The following is an 18,075-nucleotide window of genomic DNA, read 5'->3' as shown; positions in this document are numbered from 1 at the left end:
AGCATTTGACATTCACAGAAAGAGACTAACAAAAGATCTCCAAGCACCCATCTGGCCTGATACAACAATAACCTCAATATACAATCACAGCCACTTACCTCAGCCTGCGCTTCCTTGAACGAGAGATAGATCGACTTCGGGATCGAGACTTCGAAAATGAACGAGAACGAGATCTTGATGCAGATCTTGAGCGAGAAGAACGAGATCCAGATTTTGATTTGTTTGTTTTTGACATCTCTGAAGAAAGGGTCAGTCACTTTTCAATTATACCTAATGTAAGAAAATAGATTCAAACAAATGAATGGTGGGTCCCTTTGCAAACTTGAACTTCTCTGGACACTTAGAAGCAATTAAAAAAAAAAATAACATGAAATAACTGATTTAAAAAAAACCACTCCAACCTTCCATCAAGGAGGATTTGACTCCTAAACCAGTAAATGGAAAACTTGACATGTAACTCAAACTGGGGAATGCTATAAAACACCAGCAAAAATGAGGAGAGCTAGCAACATTTGGTGCACGGTCTTTTCTTAATATGCAAACAAGTTCTGTGAACTAAGTTAGATAACCCGAAATGAGCTGGGACAAGTTTTTCCCAGTTCTGACAAAAGAAACCATATGCAATGATATCTTGGTTATTGGTCTATCCTGGCAATGGCACACCTCTGATCATTTCTTTAATCCCTGGACCTTGAATTCATCAGGCATATCCTTAATATTTACCTCCAAGGAAAAGGTTTTAAGCCCTGTCTGGTGTGGCTCAGTGGACTGAGCACCAGCCAGCTTGTAAACCGAAAGGTCACTTGTTCAATTCCCAGTCAGTACACATGCCTGGGTTGTGGGTCAGGTCCCCCGTTGGGGGCATGCAAGAGGCAACAAATCAATGGAGGTATCTCTCTCACATTGGTTTTTCTCTCCCTCACTTTCTCCCTTTATTCCCTTCTCTCTAAAAGTAAATAAATATGTATTTTTTAAAGGTAAAGGTTTTAAAAGTTTAAGCGTATTGTCTAATATTTTAATACCGTAACATGTAATATTATACCCTATAAAATACAGGATATTAATTCATAAACATAGGACTACAGTAATTTATAAAGTGAACCTCCATTACTTTCTTCTAGCATCAACTTTTTTTTAGGGTTTTCTCCCATGAAAAAACAAAATTTTCTTTTTGCTTTTCCCCCACCACAGGAATGAACACAGTGCTTCAGAGTTGCCCTGCCAAGTGATCACTGGGTTTGGTCAGCAAGGTGCATTATCAAGGTGACTCATTTATTCTTCTGTATACACTACTAGAACTTTGGGCTGCTTCCAAGGAGCAGAAATTTAAAGTGCTAAAGCATGTGTCTACCAATACCAGGAAGAATAAGGATCTGTCGAACATCACAAAGTTAGGAAATAGCCAAACCAGGCCAAAACTCTACAGCTTGTGAAAGGAAAATAATAGCTAACAAATATTTCATCCTCTCCTACCTCACCGATTTTTTTGTTATTCAAATCTCAACTCAGAAGCTACCTGCTCAGAAGTTTGCCCCAGCCACCCAATCAAAAGGCACTAGGGACTAATCCAGCACCTTGCTTTCTCTCTTCAGAGAACACAATTCAGTGCTTGGAAACTATCCTGTTTACATTTTTGTTTTTCCATCTTTATCCAACTACCAAGAGAAGGTAAGCTTTCTACCAGCAGAAATCTCGTACTTCTTATTTACTTAATGTCCAGAAGCACTAAAATAAAAGACAACTGGAGGCCGGCCTTGACACTTCCCTTAGCAGACAGAGTAAGTCAGGCATACAACTAAAGCTTAATCCAGTTCATTTTGCCAGGCTGCCTTGACCTGTGCCATCTCTTGCTTATGCCTCTAGGAAAAAGGAAAAAAAAAAAAAATCAAACAAAACTTGGACTATTTCCCAAGGTTTACATGAAGTAACCACTGAAAATTCTGTTATAATCAATCACTGCAAAGAATAATCACTGTTTTCTACCATATAAGCTGCTTTGTAACAATATACACCTATGCCTCATTCCATGTTTTGGTTTGAGTGTTCCTGGTTTGCAAACTGTTTTTGGTGTGTGTACAATAAACTTCTACTAATAACTGCTTCAGCCTTTAATTGGGTTTACATCTGTTATTTATGAACTGTTTTTAAAATGTTTTTTATGAACTTAATTTTATCCTCAAAGATGGCATTTTTTAAAAAAGATTTTATTTATTTTTAAAAAGAGGGGAAGGAGGGAGAAAAACATCGACTAGTTGCCTCTTGTACACCCCTGAACTGGCCCGCAACCCAGGCATGTGCCTTGACTGGGAATTGAACCAGCTACCTTTCAATTCGTAGGCTGACACTCAATCCACTGGGCCACACCAGCCAGGGGAGAGGGCATTACTATGTCCCATTTTACAGATTTAAAACCAGCCAACCTGGCTCCAAATTAGCATTCTTAACCACTATTATTCCACACAGAAGTCATTCGCAGATCCGTAGAACTAATGAATATCCATCTTCCCCACTCTTACCAAGTTTAGGTTGTGGTAAAGGAGGCAAGAGACAAACTGAAAGGTGATATTTGTTCCTAATTATTATATTCAAGTATTAGGTTTGAATTTTAAGAACTTCTGTAAAGGCAGAAGTCCAGAAGCTGCTGTTAACTCCAGTTTGTAGGAAATAACCATAATCTCAGAGACACAATTGAGGGAGGTCTGAGAAACTGCTAGGACGCCAGAGACAACAGGTGATGAGGAAGAGGCTGCTTAATGAGGATACCACAGACCTACAGTCTAGATCCTGCCAAAAGGATCGGACTGTGGTGTGCTCTACCAAGGTCAAAGACACTTCACTTTGGAGCCGATTTTTGGCAACAGTGTCATTGTACGAAGCCCAGGAAGGGGAGTAAGTTACTCAGAGACAGGAGATGGAGGTGTAAATGAGCAATTTACAGAAACTGAATGCTGAAAATACATTTTGTTTTGCTGGTTGGCCTCCAGCATGTTTTGGGATTCTCTGGGTTCATTCTTGCTGAATGGCTTTTTTCTGTCACAAGTTTAGGGATATCTTTGCCTAGCAACATCTCTGTCCCATCTTCCATTTTAGCTTGGGCCAGAAATAAAAATCCTTAAGATCAGTTACCCAACAGGTGGAAAGTATCAAACTTTAAAAGAAAAACAAAAGGGCAACAGTTAGTGGAAAAGTAAACACTCATTTCAACCCTCAGAAATTGGAAAAATAAGAAGTTAATTTTCATTAAGAGAAAAAGTTGTTACCTAAATACATACAGAACCAACCTTAACACATCTATGTATTTTAAACTTATCAAAATTGACAAGTATACTCAAGAGTGGCAATACTGCAACACCACCCCCACTCACACTCCCAGAACTTCTTTAATGTGAATTAAAACTGACTTAATTTTTAGCCCTGGCTGGTGTGGCTCAGTGGATTGAGCAGCAGGACTATAAACTAAGGGGTCACCAGTTCAATTCCTAGTCAGCACACATGCTTGGGTTGAGGGCCAGGTCTGCACTTGGGGGCGCACTACAGGCAACCACACGTTGAGGTTTCTCTCCCTCTCTTTCTCCCTTCCCTTCTCTTCCCTCTAAAAACACATAAAAGCCTGTATTTAAAAAAAAATTATTTGTTTACTCTTAGAGAGAGGGGAAAGGGAGGGAGAAAGAGGGAAACATCGATGTGAGAAACATCAATCGGTTGCCTGTCACACATGCCCCAACTGGGGACAGAACCAGCAGCCCTGGCATCTGCCCTGACTGGGAATCGTACCAATGACCTTTCACTTTGCGGGATGACACCCAACCAAATGAGCCACACTGGTCAGGGCTGAAAACTAGTTTTAAAAATATCATTATACCTTGAGAATTAAGTGGAATAACTTAGGCTGATATAAACCACAGCTGCAAATAAATAAGTGAAGCAATTCATTCAAGAGGACTCTATCTAGGCAGTGGGTAAACAATGCTAAATAAAAGTAGACTTGATCCTTGCCTTCATGGAGCTTCCAATCTAGCTACACACAGACAAATAAGCAAGCAGGCAAAACTGTAGTTACAAATTCTGCTTAAGTAATAGGAAGAAAACAAAGAAAACACATCGACAAATCATGCAGTGTGGTAGTTACTGAGATAGGATGGTCACCCGGTGACATTTAAACTGTTACCTGAAGATGAAGAAAGAACAAGCTGGAAAAAAACAATTAAAAAAAAACACACATAAAAGAAAAATGGGAACAAATTACACGGTGGCCAGCAATGGGTGTGGGTTTTCTTTTCAGAATTGATCTTATTTGTCTTCAGTAATTTAATGTTGACACAGCACAGCTTCAGTGGATTTTATTTTGAAGACTCAGCACGTGTGCCCACTTCCCGATGGGTGATTTACAAGCACACCTGCCCACACCGCACTGAGCATCCAGCAGCTTTTGACAGAAAAGCTGTCCCACCTTCCCTACACACCTTCCCCCAGGGATTTTTTTTGTTTCTTGGATGAAAAAAAGTCCTCAAATATAAAACATTGTGCCATGTGGAAGAGGTGAAACAAAAAACAGCAGAAGCACTAAAAAGGCATCAAAATCGATGAGTTCAAAAACTGTTTTGAGCAGTGGAAAAAATGTCTCAACAGGTGTACTGCATCAAATGGAGAGTACTTTGAAGGTGACTGAAGTTTGAACATCTTAGAATATACAATTTTCAATAAATTGGGGGGGGTGTCTTGGAGGGTTAGTCCTCCCTAGTATTGTGTTTGGCATGTTAGGATGAAGAAATAATAAGACTTAGTCCCTAAACTGCCAGATAAGGGACTGGTATGATCCCAACATCCTCAATTTTGTAACATTCTTCAGATGATGTGGTTTCATACCCACATTATCACCCTCTTTGCCAATGAATCAACCCCCATTTGTTCTCCTTCAGTTATACTCAGAACTTAATGTGATTCTCTAAATGTGGCCTAACACAGAACTATTTAGACAGTATTAATGCATTCTACAATTTCTCTTTCTGGTAGGCCACACCTCATGCTTTGGCTCTGAGTCACTAAGCACTGAAGTCCTTTTCCATAACCCCTTTTCAGATGCAAGATACCCTCCTTCTCCATCCTATATTTATGTAACTGTTGTTTTATTCCCCCCTGCTTTTATTTAAAACCCAAGTGTAGAATTTCAAACAGTCCTTTGAAATCATTTCAGATACAATTTTGTCACTTGGAGCAAGGGTTCATTTTCAAATTGCTCTGCAGAGCCACTTGGGACGTAGTTTCCAGTCCTACCACCCTTATCAAAGTCTAAGCCTCTCCACCCAAACCACTTGTCTAATTACCAAGCAGATCAATGGTTCTTGGAAGAACAGATGCATTTTACGTAAAGCATAGTGCAACGAAGGTCCTAAGATATATAACTGCATGGTTTTTATAATGTTAAAAACACAGATCTTACTTTTCAACTCCAAGAAAAAGGAATGTTGGCAGAGAAGGCCAAAGCACGCTTCTCTAAATCAAAACCTCTCCAAGGTAAGAAAGACTTAAATTACCCCTCTGCCCCTCTCACACCAGCTACATTTCTTCGCAGTGTCCCCAGTGCTACGCCAGCATTGTGCTGGCACATGAGAGCATTGTGCTTTTTGCACATGGCACAAAGTGTTTGCCTGCTGAACAAACACTTTGGGAGTATTTACTACAATTTGCCCCATGTTTGGAACCCTGTAGGTAGCCTACTGAGAGGTTACATTTGGCAGGAGATTCGGTCTCTAAAATTAAGTAGTGCCAAAGAAAGCCTCTCAACAGGCCACCCTGGGGTTCCAGCTTTGGCAAACTACTTGGCCAGAATACACAGAAACCACACTAGTAACCTTCAATCTGTAAATACTAGGCTTATATTCAAAAAGTTCTCATCAGAAAATACTTAACTGTTTATTTTTATAGAAAGAAGATTCACTACCAGTAAAGCAAATAAAAATGTAAGGCAAATGAAAAGTCCTTTAAAGCACTCTCTTTTTTTAAAGATTTTATTTTTTTACTTTTAGAGACAGGGGAAGCGAGGGAGAGAGGGAGAGAAACAACAATGTGCCAGAATATCAATTGGTCGTCTCCTACACACCCCCAACCAGGGACTAGTCAGCAACTTAGGCATGTGCCCTGATGGGGAACTGAACCGGCGACCCTCAGGCCCACAGGCCAGCATTCAACCCACTGAGCCACATCAGCCAGGGCTTAAAGCTCTCAACCCATGGGAGGATATGGAAATTGAGTCGGGCTGGGAAATTAATGCCTATGGCAAATAGTTTGAGTTCTGGATATTTACACATGGTTATTTAAATTGAATTTATTGGGGTGACATTGGGTAATAAAATTATATAGGTTTCAGGTATACAATTCTACAATACATCACCTGTATACTGTATTGTGTATTCACCACCGAAGTCTCCTTCCATCACTGCTTATCCCCCCTATACCCTCTTCCACCTCCCTACATCTAAGTGCTTTGAATGGCTTCATTACTGTAATTTAATGTCTGTATAGGGCTCTGCTGGGCAAATCACTCCTCATTCCCATTAATATCAAACTTATTATAGCACAAGACGTATTCAATTTCAAGAGATCTTGTGTATCTCAAAGGGCATATCAGAGCATTCTCACGGTGTTAACTCTCACTTCAGTGTCCACATTACAACCAATTTAAGACCAAACCATGTTCAAGGTATTCTGATAAACACCAGCCTCTTTTGCTAGCAGCACCTGCTTCCCTGCTGCAATAAAGCATAGAAGTACCTTTATCATGAAACTTTCATTACTAACTCTTACTCCAAGGTATCATGACAGAAAGGCCAAGTATTAACTCAAGGAAGCAGAAGTGTTACAGGTCCCTAATAAGATCTAAGCCTAAAGAATTTCAGGACAGTTAATAAATATCACCCTTTAAAAGAAAACTAATAGTCAAAACAAAGGTTAAGAACTGTCAACTATGGAAATCTTTCCAAGAAATAACCCTCCAAAAAGAAATGCAAAAATCTCAACATGAGACAGAATCCTTTTGGGAAAGTCTCTAATTTAAGATTTAAATACCATTAAGATACAATAAAACACTACAATGTGAATCACTTGATGAGTTTACAAACACACAAATTTTAGGAATACATACTGAGTGCTGAAGGTAGGAAACTGAAGTTCAGAGAAAAAGGTGGCTATGGTTTAATGACCCATAATAATTATCTGAAGAAAAATATCCACCTAGCTCTTGCCAGTGTGTCTCAGTTGATCAGAGTGTTGTCCCATACGCCCAAAGGTTGCGGGTTCAATTTCTGGTCAAGGCATGTTACCTCTAGGTTTCAGGTTCAATCCCCAGTCGGGGCGCATATGGGAGGCAACCAATCGATACACCTGAAAGTTAACCAAGTCAAACAAAAAGAGTTTTGCATTTATGTTGACAACGGGAAAAAGACTTTAAATTGTACTCTCCTGAAAGACTGGGAGACATCATTTCCTCAAGCAGGGTAATTTAGCTACCCTGCTTTGATTGACTTAATAAGAACATCTAGCTCCTCCAGCTCCGTATCTTGAATATGTTCATCAAACACTCTTGTAACTTGAATTTAGTCTCTGGATGGACCTGCCTACCAGAAAAGATTGCCCTAGGCAAATAATGGCTTTCCTGGTAGATCTGTATCCACTGGAAATTGAGTCCCTGGCACTTTATTAGTAACAATTGCTAACATTTACTAAGATGTGCCAGACAAGAAGCTAGAAACTGTCAGCATTATCTCATTCATACACACAAACCTTGTGAAGTACCATGTTCTATACCTGTTTTACAGAAGCGGAAGTGAGGGCTTACAGAGTTGGTAACTTGCTCCCCTACAAAGATCTATATGGCTCGTTAAGTTCAGAATTCAAACGATAACATTATGCCAGACTCACCATTACCCTTATGGGCTATCCCCATGGTATACCTCACCCATCAGTCTCTTGTGAATTTGATCAGTTAAAAATAAAAATCAATCTCAGAAGAATAACTACCTTGAGCCACAAGAGCTCAGATGCTTAACTAAAGGAGCCAACAGCTCTCTTCCCCTACCCCTATCTCTAACTCATGACATATGCAAAAAATGGAAATAGGCTCTGCCAGAAATCTGACTCAGAACATCCAGTGCAAAAACAAGTCCCTTGCCAAAGACAGCAGGAATGTTTCTGCTGCAGATGATTTCAGAGAGCCTAAACTAGGAAAGCTACAGCCAGTTGTGAAGAACAGAGAGCTTTGTGTAAAAGAGACTAATACCAAGAAGCATGAACATAATGACCAAAGGTAACGAAACGGTCCTTGCTTAGAAAAGGACCTATCCTTCAGAGGGGCAGCTCAATGACAGCCCCTTTCTAAGGGGATTCCCTGCTCTCGAATTCCCTCCTACACCAGGCCTTTTGGTGCAGCACTGTTCTCCAGATTAATCAGAACATGGCAGAAAAAGTGTGAAAAATTAAAACAGTAAAACTTCCTTCCAAGCACCCCCCACTCTCACCCCCAGTCCTAGGCAACCACTAATCCATGTTCTGTCACTACATTATTTGCCTGTGCTGTACACTTCATATACATGGAATCACACAATACACAGGGGTTTGTGACTGGCTTCTTTCACTGAGCATGTTTTCAAGACTCACTGGTGTTGTAGCATGTTATCAGCAGTACATCAATCATTTTCTCCTACCAGGATACATCACATTTTATCCCTTCATCAGCTGATAAACAATGAGGTTGTTTCCACTTTTTGGCTCTTATGCATAATGATACTATAAACATGCATGTACATGTTTTTGTGTGAAGATGTTTTTATCTCTTGGATACATACCTAGGAGTGGTACTGCTCAGTCATAGTGTACTTCTACGCTTAACTTTGTGAGGAACTGCCGGACTATATTCCAAAGCAGCTACATAATTTTATATTCCCACCAGATGTATATAAGGGTTCCCACTTCTCTACATCTCCAACTCTTGTTATTGTGTCTTTTTTAGCATAGCCATCTTGGTGTCAAGTGCTATCTTACTGAGGTTTTGATTTTTATTTCCCTCATGACTAGTGATGTTGAGCATCTTTTCATATATGTATTGGCTATTTGTGCACCTTTTGGAGAAATGTCTATTCAGATCCTTTGTCCATTTTTAAATCAAATTACTGGATTATTTGTCCTTTTAATGAGTTGTATAGTCCTTTATAAATTCTGGATACAAGTCCCTTAGATGCATGTTTTCAAAGTCTCCCATTTTTGAAAATTGTCTTTTCACTTAATGCTAACTTTTGAAGCACTAAATTTTACTTTAATGAAGTCCAATTTATCTTTTTTCCTCTTACGGTTTGTGCTTTTGATGTCTCTCATGCCTAAGAAGGGTGTGCACAAGGTCACAAAGATTTACTCCTAAGTTGTCTTCTAAGAGTTTTATATACTTTCAGCTTTTACATTTAGATCTATGACCCATTTTGATTTAAATTGTGTTATGGTGTGAGGTAAGGGTCTAATTCATTCTTTTGTATGTGGGTATACAAATGTCCCAGTACCATTTGTTGAAAGACTATTCTTTCCCTATTGAAATGTTTTGGCATCTTTGTAAAAAAATCAACTGATCATACATCTGAGGGTTTATTTCTTTCTGTACTCTCAATTTTATTCCACTGATTTATCATGTTACACTCATGCCAACACCACAGTCTTGATTGTTATAGCTTTGTAGTACTTTTTTAAAAAAGATCTTATTTATTTTTAGAGAGAGGGGAAAAGAGAGAGAAAGAGAGGTAGAGAAACATCAATGTGAGAGAGAAACATGGATCGGTTGGTTGCCTCTTCTACGTGCCCCAACCAAGGACCGAATCCACAACCCAGGCATGTGCCCTGACTGGGAATCCAACAGGCAACCTTCTGCTTTTGTGGGATGACAACCAAGCAAGCATTCTCCAACTTCTTCCTTTTTCAAAATGGTTTTAGCTATCCTAGTTCCCTTAGAAAATTCCTGGTGAAAAAGACACAAACGATGGAGATAAAGAAAAGATACATGCACACTCTCCTTCTGGGGAACAGCCCACGGCATTCCCTTTTCCTTCTTCCTCCACTTCCTTCTTCACAGGCACACGTCTTCTAAACTCTAAGGCAATGGGCAGCTGGCAGTTTGTCCCAGGCTGATCCCCTGATCCTGACCCCAAAGCTCCCTTTTCTCTGATTTCCCAGGGTGCTCAGGCAGCCTAGCCTAGGCTCTCCTGTGGCTTCTTCTATGCTAAGCCTTTCTTGTTCCACTGTCCCCAGCTTTAATAAATGCATCCTCACAGGTACACGCACGCGCACACACACACACATACACACACAAGATAGATGCAGCCCTGGCCTGGTAGCTCAGTTGACTGGAGAGTCATCCTGATACGCCAAGGTTACAGGTCTAATCCCTGGTCAGGGCACATACAAAAGTCAACCAATGAATATATCAGTGGGTGGAACAACAAATTAATGTTTCTAAGATCAAATAAATAAAATTAAAATTAAGGTAAAGGAAAAAAAATAACTAACAATTTGCAAAGGATTGTAGGCAAAGCTGTGGGACTGATTTGTGCTCTATATGCCTCTGGGTAGTTAGGAGTAGGACAGCAGAGCTCAGGTGAAACATTAAACATGTTTACTATTATTTTATGCTTTTCTCAGGAGATTACGCTCTCCTGTGGAAAGTGGAGGGAGAAGAGGGAAACAGAATCAAGAGCAGCTGTGGATATCTCTAGGGTAAAAAAAATCATTACTAAAATTCTCAAAATTCAAGTTAATTATATGGAATTTGGCAGAACTTGCTTTAAAAATGTGTAATACATAGGTACAGGTGTACGTATAAGACGTATCTATTCCCTGACCAGTGTGGCTCAGTTGTTTGGGTGTTGTCCCAGAAAACGAAAGGTCGTTGTTTCAATTCCCAGTCAGGGCACGTGCCTGGGCTGCAGCAGGGTCCCCAAGTGGGGTGCACACGGGAGTCAACTAATTGATGTTTCTCTCACTCATCAGTGTGTTCCTCCCTCCCTTCCCCTCTCTAAAATCAATCAGTAAATAAAAGACATATCTATATAAGCACTGAAGCAAACTGTAAACAGTAGTTACCTCTGTGGAGCATGAAGAAAGGTATGGAAAGGAAGGGGACAGAAAGGATGGAGCACTTGCTTCTCACTTTATGTGTAATTGTTTAGTGATTACAGGTGGCTTCCTACATTATTCTTAAAAAAGTTGGTGACATTCACAGTTAATGGTGTTGATTCTTTTAGAATCAAAACGTCTACCTACTTTTTTTGTAAGATATTTTAAAAATCTAAAATAGTAATTGCCACGTGGCCCTAAATAAATAAAACTGCACTTTAATCACTAAAGTCCATTTTGGGGCACCTCACTACAATGGAGTTGTTTTGTTCTTTTATAACTTTAAAGAAGGTGAAGAAAGGCTAGCCTTAGAGCCAACTGGGCTCTATTTTTTCAAAGTCACTTTTATTATGGAAGGTTTGGTTCAAACACACACAAGAGTAGAAAGGCGCAGTGTAAGAAACCCAAGCGTGCCCATCATCAAAGATCACCGACTCTCTGCAGGTGGGCTCTATTCATGGTCAAAACCCTAGTAAGTCTGTGTGGATAGTGACAGTCTCCACAACTATGTTCCCACTCCTTTTCCCTAAAAACATCAGAGAATCCTGACATGAAAAACCCAAACGCAATGAAGGGAACCAACAGCTCACCCTGTACATGCTTCTCCACTTGTGCTCTGCAAGTAAGTCTGAAAGGAGAATTATCAGCAAATAACAATCACTCTGATTTAAATTCAAACACGTTTCAAGTAAATTCCAAGTACAGTGTTAATCTATCTCCTAATTACAGTACATGAGTAATCCAAAATACCGGTCCCAATGTGGGCTGTTTCATCAACTTGTTTTTAGAAGTGTGAATATTTCGTAACAGCTGAGAAAATTATTATGAGGGGGAGAAAATACACATTAATAAACTACATCTTCTAAATTTTTGATTCTAGAAATTCTTTAATATTTATTTACTTATTTAGAGAGAGTGGGGAAGGGAAGGAAAAAGAGAGAAAGAGAAACAGCCATGTCTGGTTGTCTCTCACGCCCCGCCCCGGGACCTGGGCCTGCATCCCGGGCATGTGTCCTGACTAGAAATTGAACGGGCAAACCACTGGTTTGCAGGCCAGCACTCAATCCCTCAATCCACTGAGCCACATCAGCCGTGACCATTAAACTACATTTTTTTATTAACGATCCCAAAAAGCTAAGGCCTTTAACTTGACAGACTCCAAAATCTACTGTAAAAATTGTGAGCACCCTGCTTGATGAAACTGCTTGTTTCCAACTGCTTGTTTGGCATATACAGAAATATTTAACATTGTAATTTTTTTCTTACCAGAGTGCTTTTATGCAAACCATGAAAATAACTTTTATCAATGAGATATATTTCAGTTCACTTATGTTAACAATAGACCTGTTTACAAAACAAATTCTCAACTGTCCTTAATAGTTGTTGTCAGGCTAGAAAGTGAATTCAAAGGAGGAACCAGCTCCACACACTTCACTGAAACAATTCAGCACTGGGCTGCCTGTGTTCAGAACCAGGGGGTTAAAGGACAATCATAAAACCCACACCCCCAGAGAAATAGTATCTGGCAATTGATTCTTATGTCAGGATAACTGCAGAAACAAAAGGCCCAACTATGTGTATTCTTTCATTACATTAAAAAAACAACTTACATTAGCTATTCATGGATACATGGATAATTTTTCTAAGTGAGCATTAAGCAGTTTCCCTGAGGGTAAGCTCTGAAGAAACTTAAAAAGTACAGCAATTAAGGAATGGCAAGCCTGGCATAAAAGCACACATGGATTATTTTATTATAATAAAGAGTTTTTTCCCCAAGGTCAACAATATTGCCAATGTGGGAAATACTGGGCCAGCTCATATCCACAAAGGTTCAATTTCAAGTCCTCCAAAAAGTCCACCTCTGTTCTTTCTTTTCCAGTCCTTAGTATTTCCTTGGATGGCAAACAGGAATAGTTATCTGTCTCTTAGAAAATTCATACTAAAGCTATGGAAAGGAAGGGGACAGAAAGCAAAGTTTTATGAAACTGATTCTAGAAATAAGGCCTGAAATAGTCTTCCAAAAAGTCCACCTAAACTAAACTGCATAGCAAAAAAACCCAAACACACCAATGATGACTTTCAGATGTCATTTCAAACTTGAGGGAAAAGAGTAATTCCTTTGAATGCTTTGGGCTGTTCTGACAGAGGTCATCTCCAAAAGCCACCCAAGGCCCTGACTATGAATATTCTCAGGTATTCTGTGGGTGCAGACTATGGACTCCTGTCTATCTAGCAGGGAGCCCATCTTATCTCGCAAAGTCTTCTAGACTTCCCTCCTTTCAAGCCCAATCATCAACTAAAACAACAGGTGCTTCTCTAGCATTCTGTTTGGCTACTGCGAATTGCTTTCTTCTCTCCCACCCGTCACCCAAACATATCAAGATCACTGGGGGAGGACAGAACTGATCTCTTTCATTGCCAATGGTGAACAACAAAAAAAGTTTGTTTTTTTTTAAGTTGGCACCAAGCAAGTGTTTAAGCACCTTAGATGAGAGAAATTTACCAAAACCAAAGTAATATCCCTAATAAGCCCAGAAACCCTTATTGGGAGCAAGTTTTTACCTCTCTGTACCTATTTTTTTTATTCATCAATAAAATGAGGATCTCAAACACTTCTATCACTGGGGGGGGGGGGGGGGAAGTGTGCACAAACCGAGCAGGACATTCCTCATCCCTACTTCAGCCATGTCCTAAAAGAAGAATTAAATGGTAAGGGTTAAGTTTTTGCTTTTAAAAAAGAATTATCCCTCCACTCCCGTCCCATCAACTATGAAATTTACAGTAGAAAAAATCATTTATGATTCATAGCATAGTCCACTCTTTAAAAACTAGCCTGTCTGCCTGAAAGTAGATAGATATTTTAGCTGATCAGGGGCTCAGCTACTTACCTTCTGACTATACTTAAATTTTAATTACTTGCATCGGGAACAATCCACCTACACTAATAAACTCAGGCAGCACCGGCCTCCCTTGGGAAAGGTGAGTTCCCAGTACAAGTCAGGGCTCTGCTACAGAGACTCCCACCAAGGTGTGGACACTGCTGCTAGCTTCTTTCCTTCCCACAGGCCCAACAGGTGTCATCCCCTTCCTGCTCTTCAGAGACTGAATTAGTTTCTTCAGAGACTGAATGGCATGGCAAACTCCACCCCTTAAAAATATTTCACTTTTTAAAGGAACAGGACCATATTACTTCTCAGTAACTCGTAGAAGTAGGAAAAATTCATTGAGGTATGTATTTTCAATTTGACACAGAATACAGCACATAGAGGGGCACTAATTATTTCTGGCCTTATTTCCAGAATCAGTTTCATAAAACTTTCCTTTATTATTTAACACCAGGAAAAAAATTAAATAATTAAAGATCATGAAGACCAACCATTGCTGAAATACCTTTATTCATTCTTTCAATCAAACAGCTGTTTCTCCCCAAGTTGGAAATGAGAACATAAGGAAGCCTTAAAACATCTGGGATATTACACAATATTCAAAGAAAGCAAACAATGCTTGAAAATTAAAAACATACAAATAATGAAGTCTGAGGTCACCAGCTTGAAGAAAGCTAGTAAAATGCATTAAAAAACTTTTACACACATTTATTTATTTATTTATTTATTTATTTGCAGTGCAAGGGGAAGGGAGGGAGAGAGGGACATCAATGTGTGGTTGCCTCTCACAGGTCCCCTACTGGGGGGACCTGGCCTGCAACCCAGACATGTGCCCTGACTGGGAATCATACTGGCAACCCTTTAGTTCACAGATTGGCACTCAATCCACCGAGCCACACCAGCCAGGGCACACACCAATTTCTTTTACTATTAAATATGCCTCCTAGCCCTGGCTGGTGGGGCTCAGTAGGCTGAGCACCGACTTGCAGACCAAAAGGTTGCTGGTTTGATTCCCAGTGAGGGCACATGCCTGGGTTGCAGGCCAGGTCCCGAACTGGGGCATGCAAGAAGCAACCAATCAACGTTTCTCTAACACATTGATGTTTCTCTCCCTCTTTCTCCCTCCTTTCCCCTTTCTCTAAAAATAAATAAAATATATATTTTAAAAAATGTGCCTCCTAGAGGTACTCTGAAGGAATAATAAATATGTAGGTGGTAAACTCAACTTTACTTGCCAGCACCCTGTTATAAATATACGGTTTATCTAATAATATCACAGCAAAAGGAGGTGACGTGGAATAACAGAGGAATTCTGGGGGACTTTAAGTAATAATCTCTGTAGCTTTCGGTTTATTCTTTTGTGAAATGTGGGTAATGCTGGGCATACAACTTACTTTCGAAGATCTTTGCAAACACAAACAGGACATTGCACTAAGAGGTGCTTACTGGAAAGGCAAATACAGAATTACTTCTCAATTTTTTAAATAGTTTGTTTTCTCCTTCAAAAAGTTTCACGATCTCTGTACTTTATAGTTACTTTGGTAAGATTGGTGTGAGCATATTCTCCAAAGAATAACATGATCCAACAAGTACCAAGAGCATTCTGCAGTTCTATCTAAATTTACTAAACACCTACTCATGCCATGCATTATGCTGTACGCAGCAAACAAGACAAGCTCCCCGTCCTGTTGTAATTATAGGCAGAAAATAATCTCATTATCTCTTCAGGCTCATAATGTGACTTTGGAAGTTTTCTTTTGCTTGCACCAGAGTAAAAGTCAGAAAGGAAGTCACTAGTGGTGAGAACTTTTCCAAGCCACATCCCCTCTTTGAACTAAAGTTTTCTTATATGATAAAAATAGGATAAGGTTTTAGTCAATAATAATGTATTAATACTGGCTCATTATGTATCATACAAATGTAAGATGTGAATAATAGGGGAAGTCCAGCATGGGGAATATAAAAACTATTATGGGTTAAACTGTGTTGCCCCCTGACACCCAAATGTTCTATGTTGAAGTCCTAACCCCAAGTACCTTGGAGTATGATATCATTAGGAGACAGGATCTTTACAGACACAGGACTGGCGGTGCCCTGACAAAAGGGGAAAGTCTGGACATAGAGATAGGCGGAGGGAAGACACTGTGAAGAGACATAGGAAGATGATTATCTGAAAGCCACAAAGAGAGGCCTGGAACTCACAGGTCTCAGAAGGAACCAATCCTGCCAGTGCTTTAATGTTTTTATTTCTAGCCTCCAGATCAATGGAGTAATAAATTACTGTTACATAAGTTGTAGTACCCACTTTGTGGTACTGTGTCACAGAGGTCCTAGCACACTAATATGGGAATTCTACACTGCCCTTGCAATTTTCTGTAAGCCTGACGCTATTCTCAAAATTTTTATTTGGAAAAAAAAAAAAAAAGACAGGAGTAATGGTGTCCCTACTACAGTTATGAAGACCAAGGTAGATAACTGGGAAATCCCTGCTCGATGAAAATGGAACCCATAATACCAACACATATTAAGCAACAAAGTTAGGACTAGAATCCAGGTTTCATTCAGTGTTTTCCATAATATGTTATTTCAAGATGAGCATAAAAGTGGGTGTAAGTGAGGGAATATGCGGAAGCAAATACTAGACCTAAGTGCACTGTCCCAAATGGACAGAACCCTCATTGAGACTCACTTTATAATACTGGACCAAGTTCTGCAAGTAGTAGTAGCTTCACCCCCCAAAAAGAACTGGGTTCAAATCTTGGCTCTTCCATTCATTAGGTGAGTAAGATACTCCCTCAATCTTCGAAAAGTGACTTACACCTCACAAGATCCACATGGGAATTAAATTAAATGTGTATGCAATCTGCCTGGCATACAGCAGGTGAGCTCCATAAGATACACTGAGCTATAACCCCAGAGAAGACTAGATCTTCTCTGATAGCAAACAGATTTGACCACTGATTCCATTTTCTGGCCATTAGTAATAAGCAATGAGATCTCCCTATACAGAACAATAAAGTGTTTAGTACCTTTACTGGCTGAATTGGCAAATGCTGCACCAAGGAGATGTATAGAAGCAAGAGACAGTCTTATTCTAAGGTCATGACCTTTAGAGGAAAAAAAACCCTTTGCTGCTGGATGTTAGCAGGGAAAAACAACAGCAACCTGAGGAGCCTTTCATCTGGAAGTCTTTCATCACAATATCCCCAATGTGGGCAACTTTTATCTTCTGAGAATTTGCTCAATGGATGTCTGTGAAGCTCAGGATCATCTACACAATTACCTTATCATTAGAGAAACAGAATGAACAGCACTGCATATAGTCAGCAGCTTAAATAATCTCAATTCGCCCCAGAGGCTCCTCTCCTGTATCCCCAGGGGAGGGTAACAGCAATTTTAGTTCCTGTTTTAAATAGGTGTGTTATCATTGGGGAACATTTTCTTCTCTTTTTTTTTTTAAGACAAACTCTCAGCTTTTCTAACTTAATAAAGACACTAATGCCTATGGCTTCCTTCCAGTTCTAATTATGGTGAACCTTTTAAAAAACTAAATTAAACTGCCAATCATGACACTTAAGTATGTATGTGTTTTTAAAGAAGATTTTATTTATTTATTTTTAGAGAGAGGGAGAGAAACATCAATGTTGTGGTTGCCTCTTGTATGCCTCCCACGGGGCACCTGGCCCACAACACAGGCATGTGCCCTGACTGGGAACGGAACCAGCAACCCCCTGGTTCTCAGGCCGGCGCTCAACCCACTGAGCCACACCAGCCAGGGCAAGTATGTATTTTTTTAGTGAAATTATTATTAGTAACATCTTGGCCTGAACCAGTAGTCCATATTGTAATTACCTACACAGCTTTTTAAAAAAGTCCACCTATCAAGTTTCTTATCCAGGGCACCTGGAAAGGGATTCAGAACCAGTGGTTGATGGCCATTATTTGCAGATTCCAAGAACCAGGATTATGGTCTCTCTTTACCAAGCACCATGTTTTACGGACTATAAGACGCACCCCCCCCCCAAAATTTGGGAGGAAAATG

The 18,075-nt window shown here is 39.8% G+C and overlaps 1 protein-coding gene across 4 annotated transcripts in view; it reads right to left on the bottom strand.

The window, feature by feature from the left end:
* Nucleotides 1-18,075, bottom strand: part of THRAP3 (thyroid hormone receptor associated protein 3) — a 57,487-nt gene that overhangs the window by 19,174 nt on the left and 20,238 nt on the right. For all 4 annotated transcript variants that reach the window (XM_024554576.3, XM_024554578.3, XM_024554577.4 and 1 more), the window contains one exon: nucleotides 99-270. In XM_024554576.3, the coding sequence (XP_024410344.1) occupies nucleotides 99-235 (137 nt within the window). In that variant the 5' untranslated portion in view covers nucleotides 236-270. The remainder of the gene's footprint in view (nucleotides 1-98; nucleotides 271-18,075) is intronic.

Source organism: Desmodus rotundus, chromosome 3, assembly GCF_022682495.2.
Source record: "Desmodus rotundus isolate HL8 chromosome 3, HLdesRot8A.1, whole genome shotgun sequence".
In the NCBI taxonomy this organism is placed as follows: Eukaryota; Metazoa; Chordata; class Mammalia; order Chiroptera; family Phyllostomidae; genus Desmodus; species Desmodus rotundus.
This window is presented reverse-complemented; position numbering and strand designations above follow the sequence as displayed.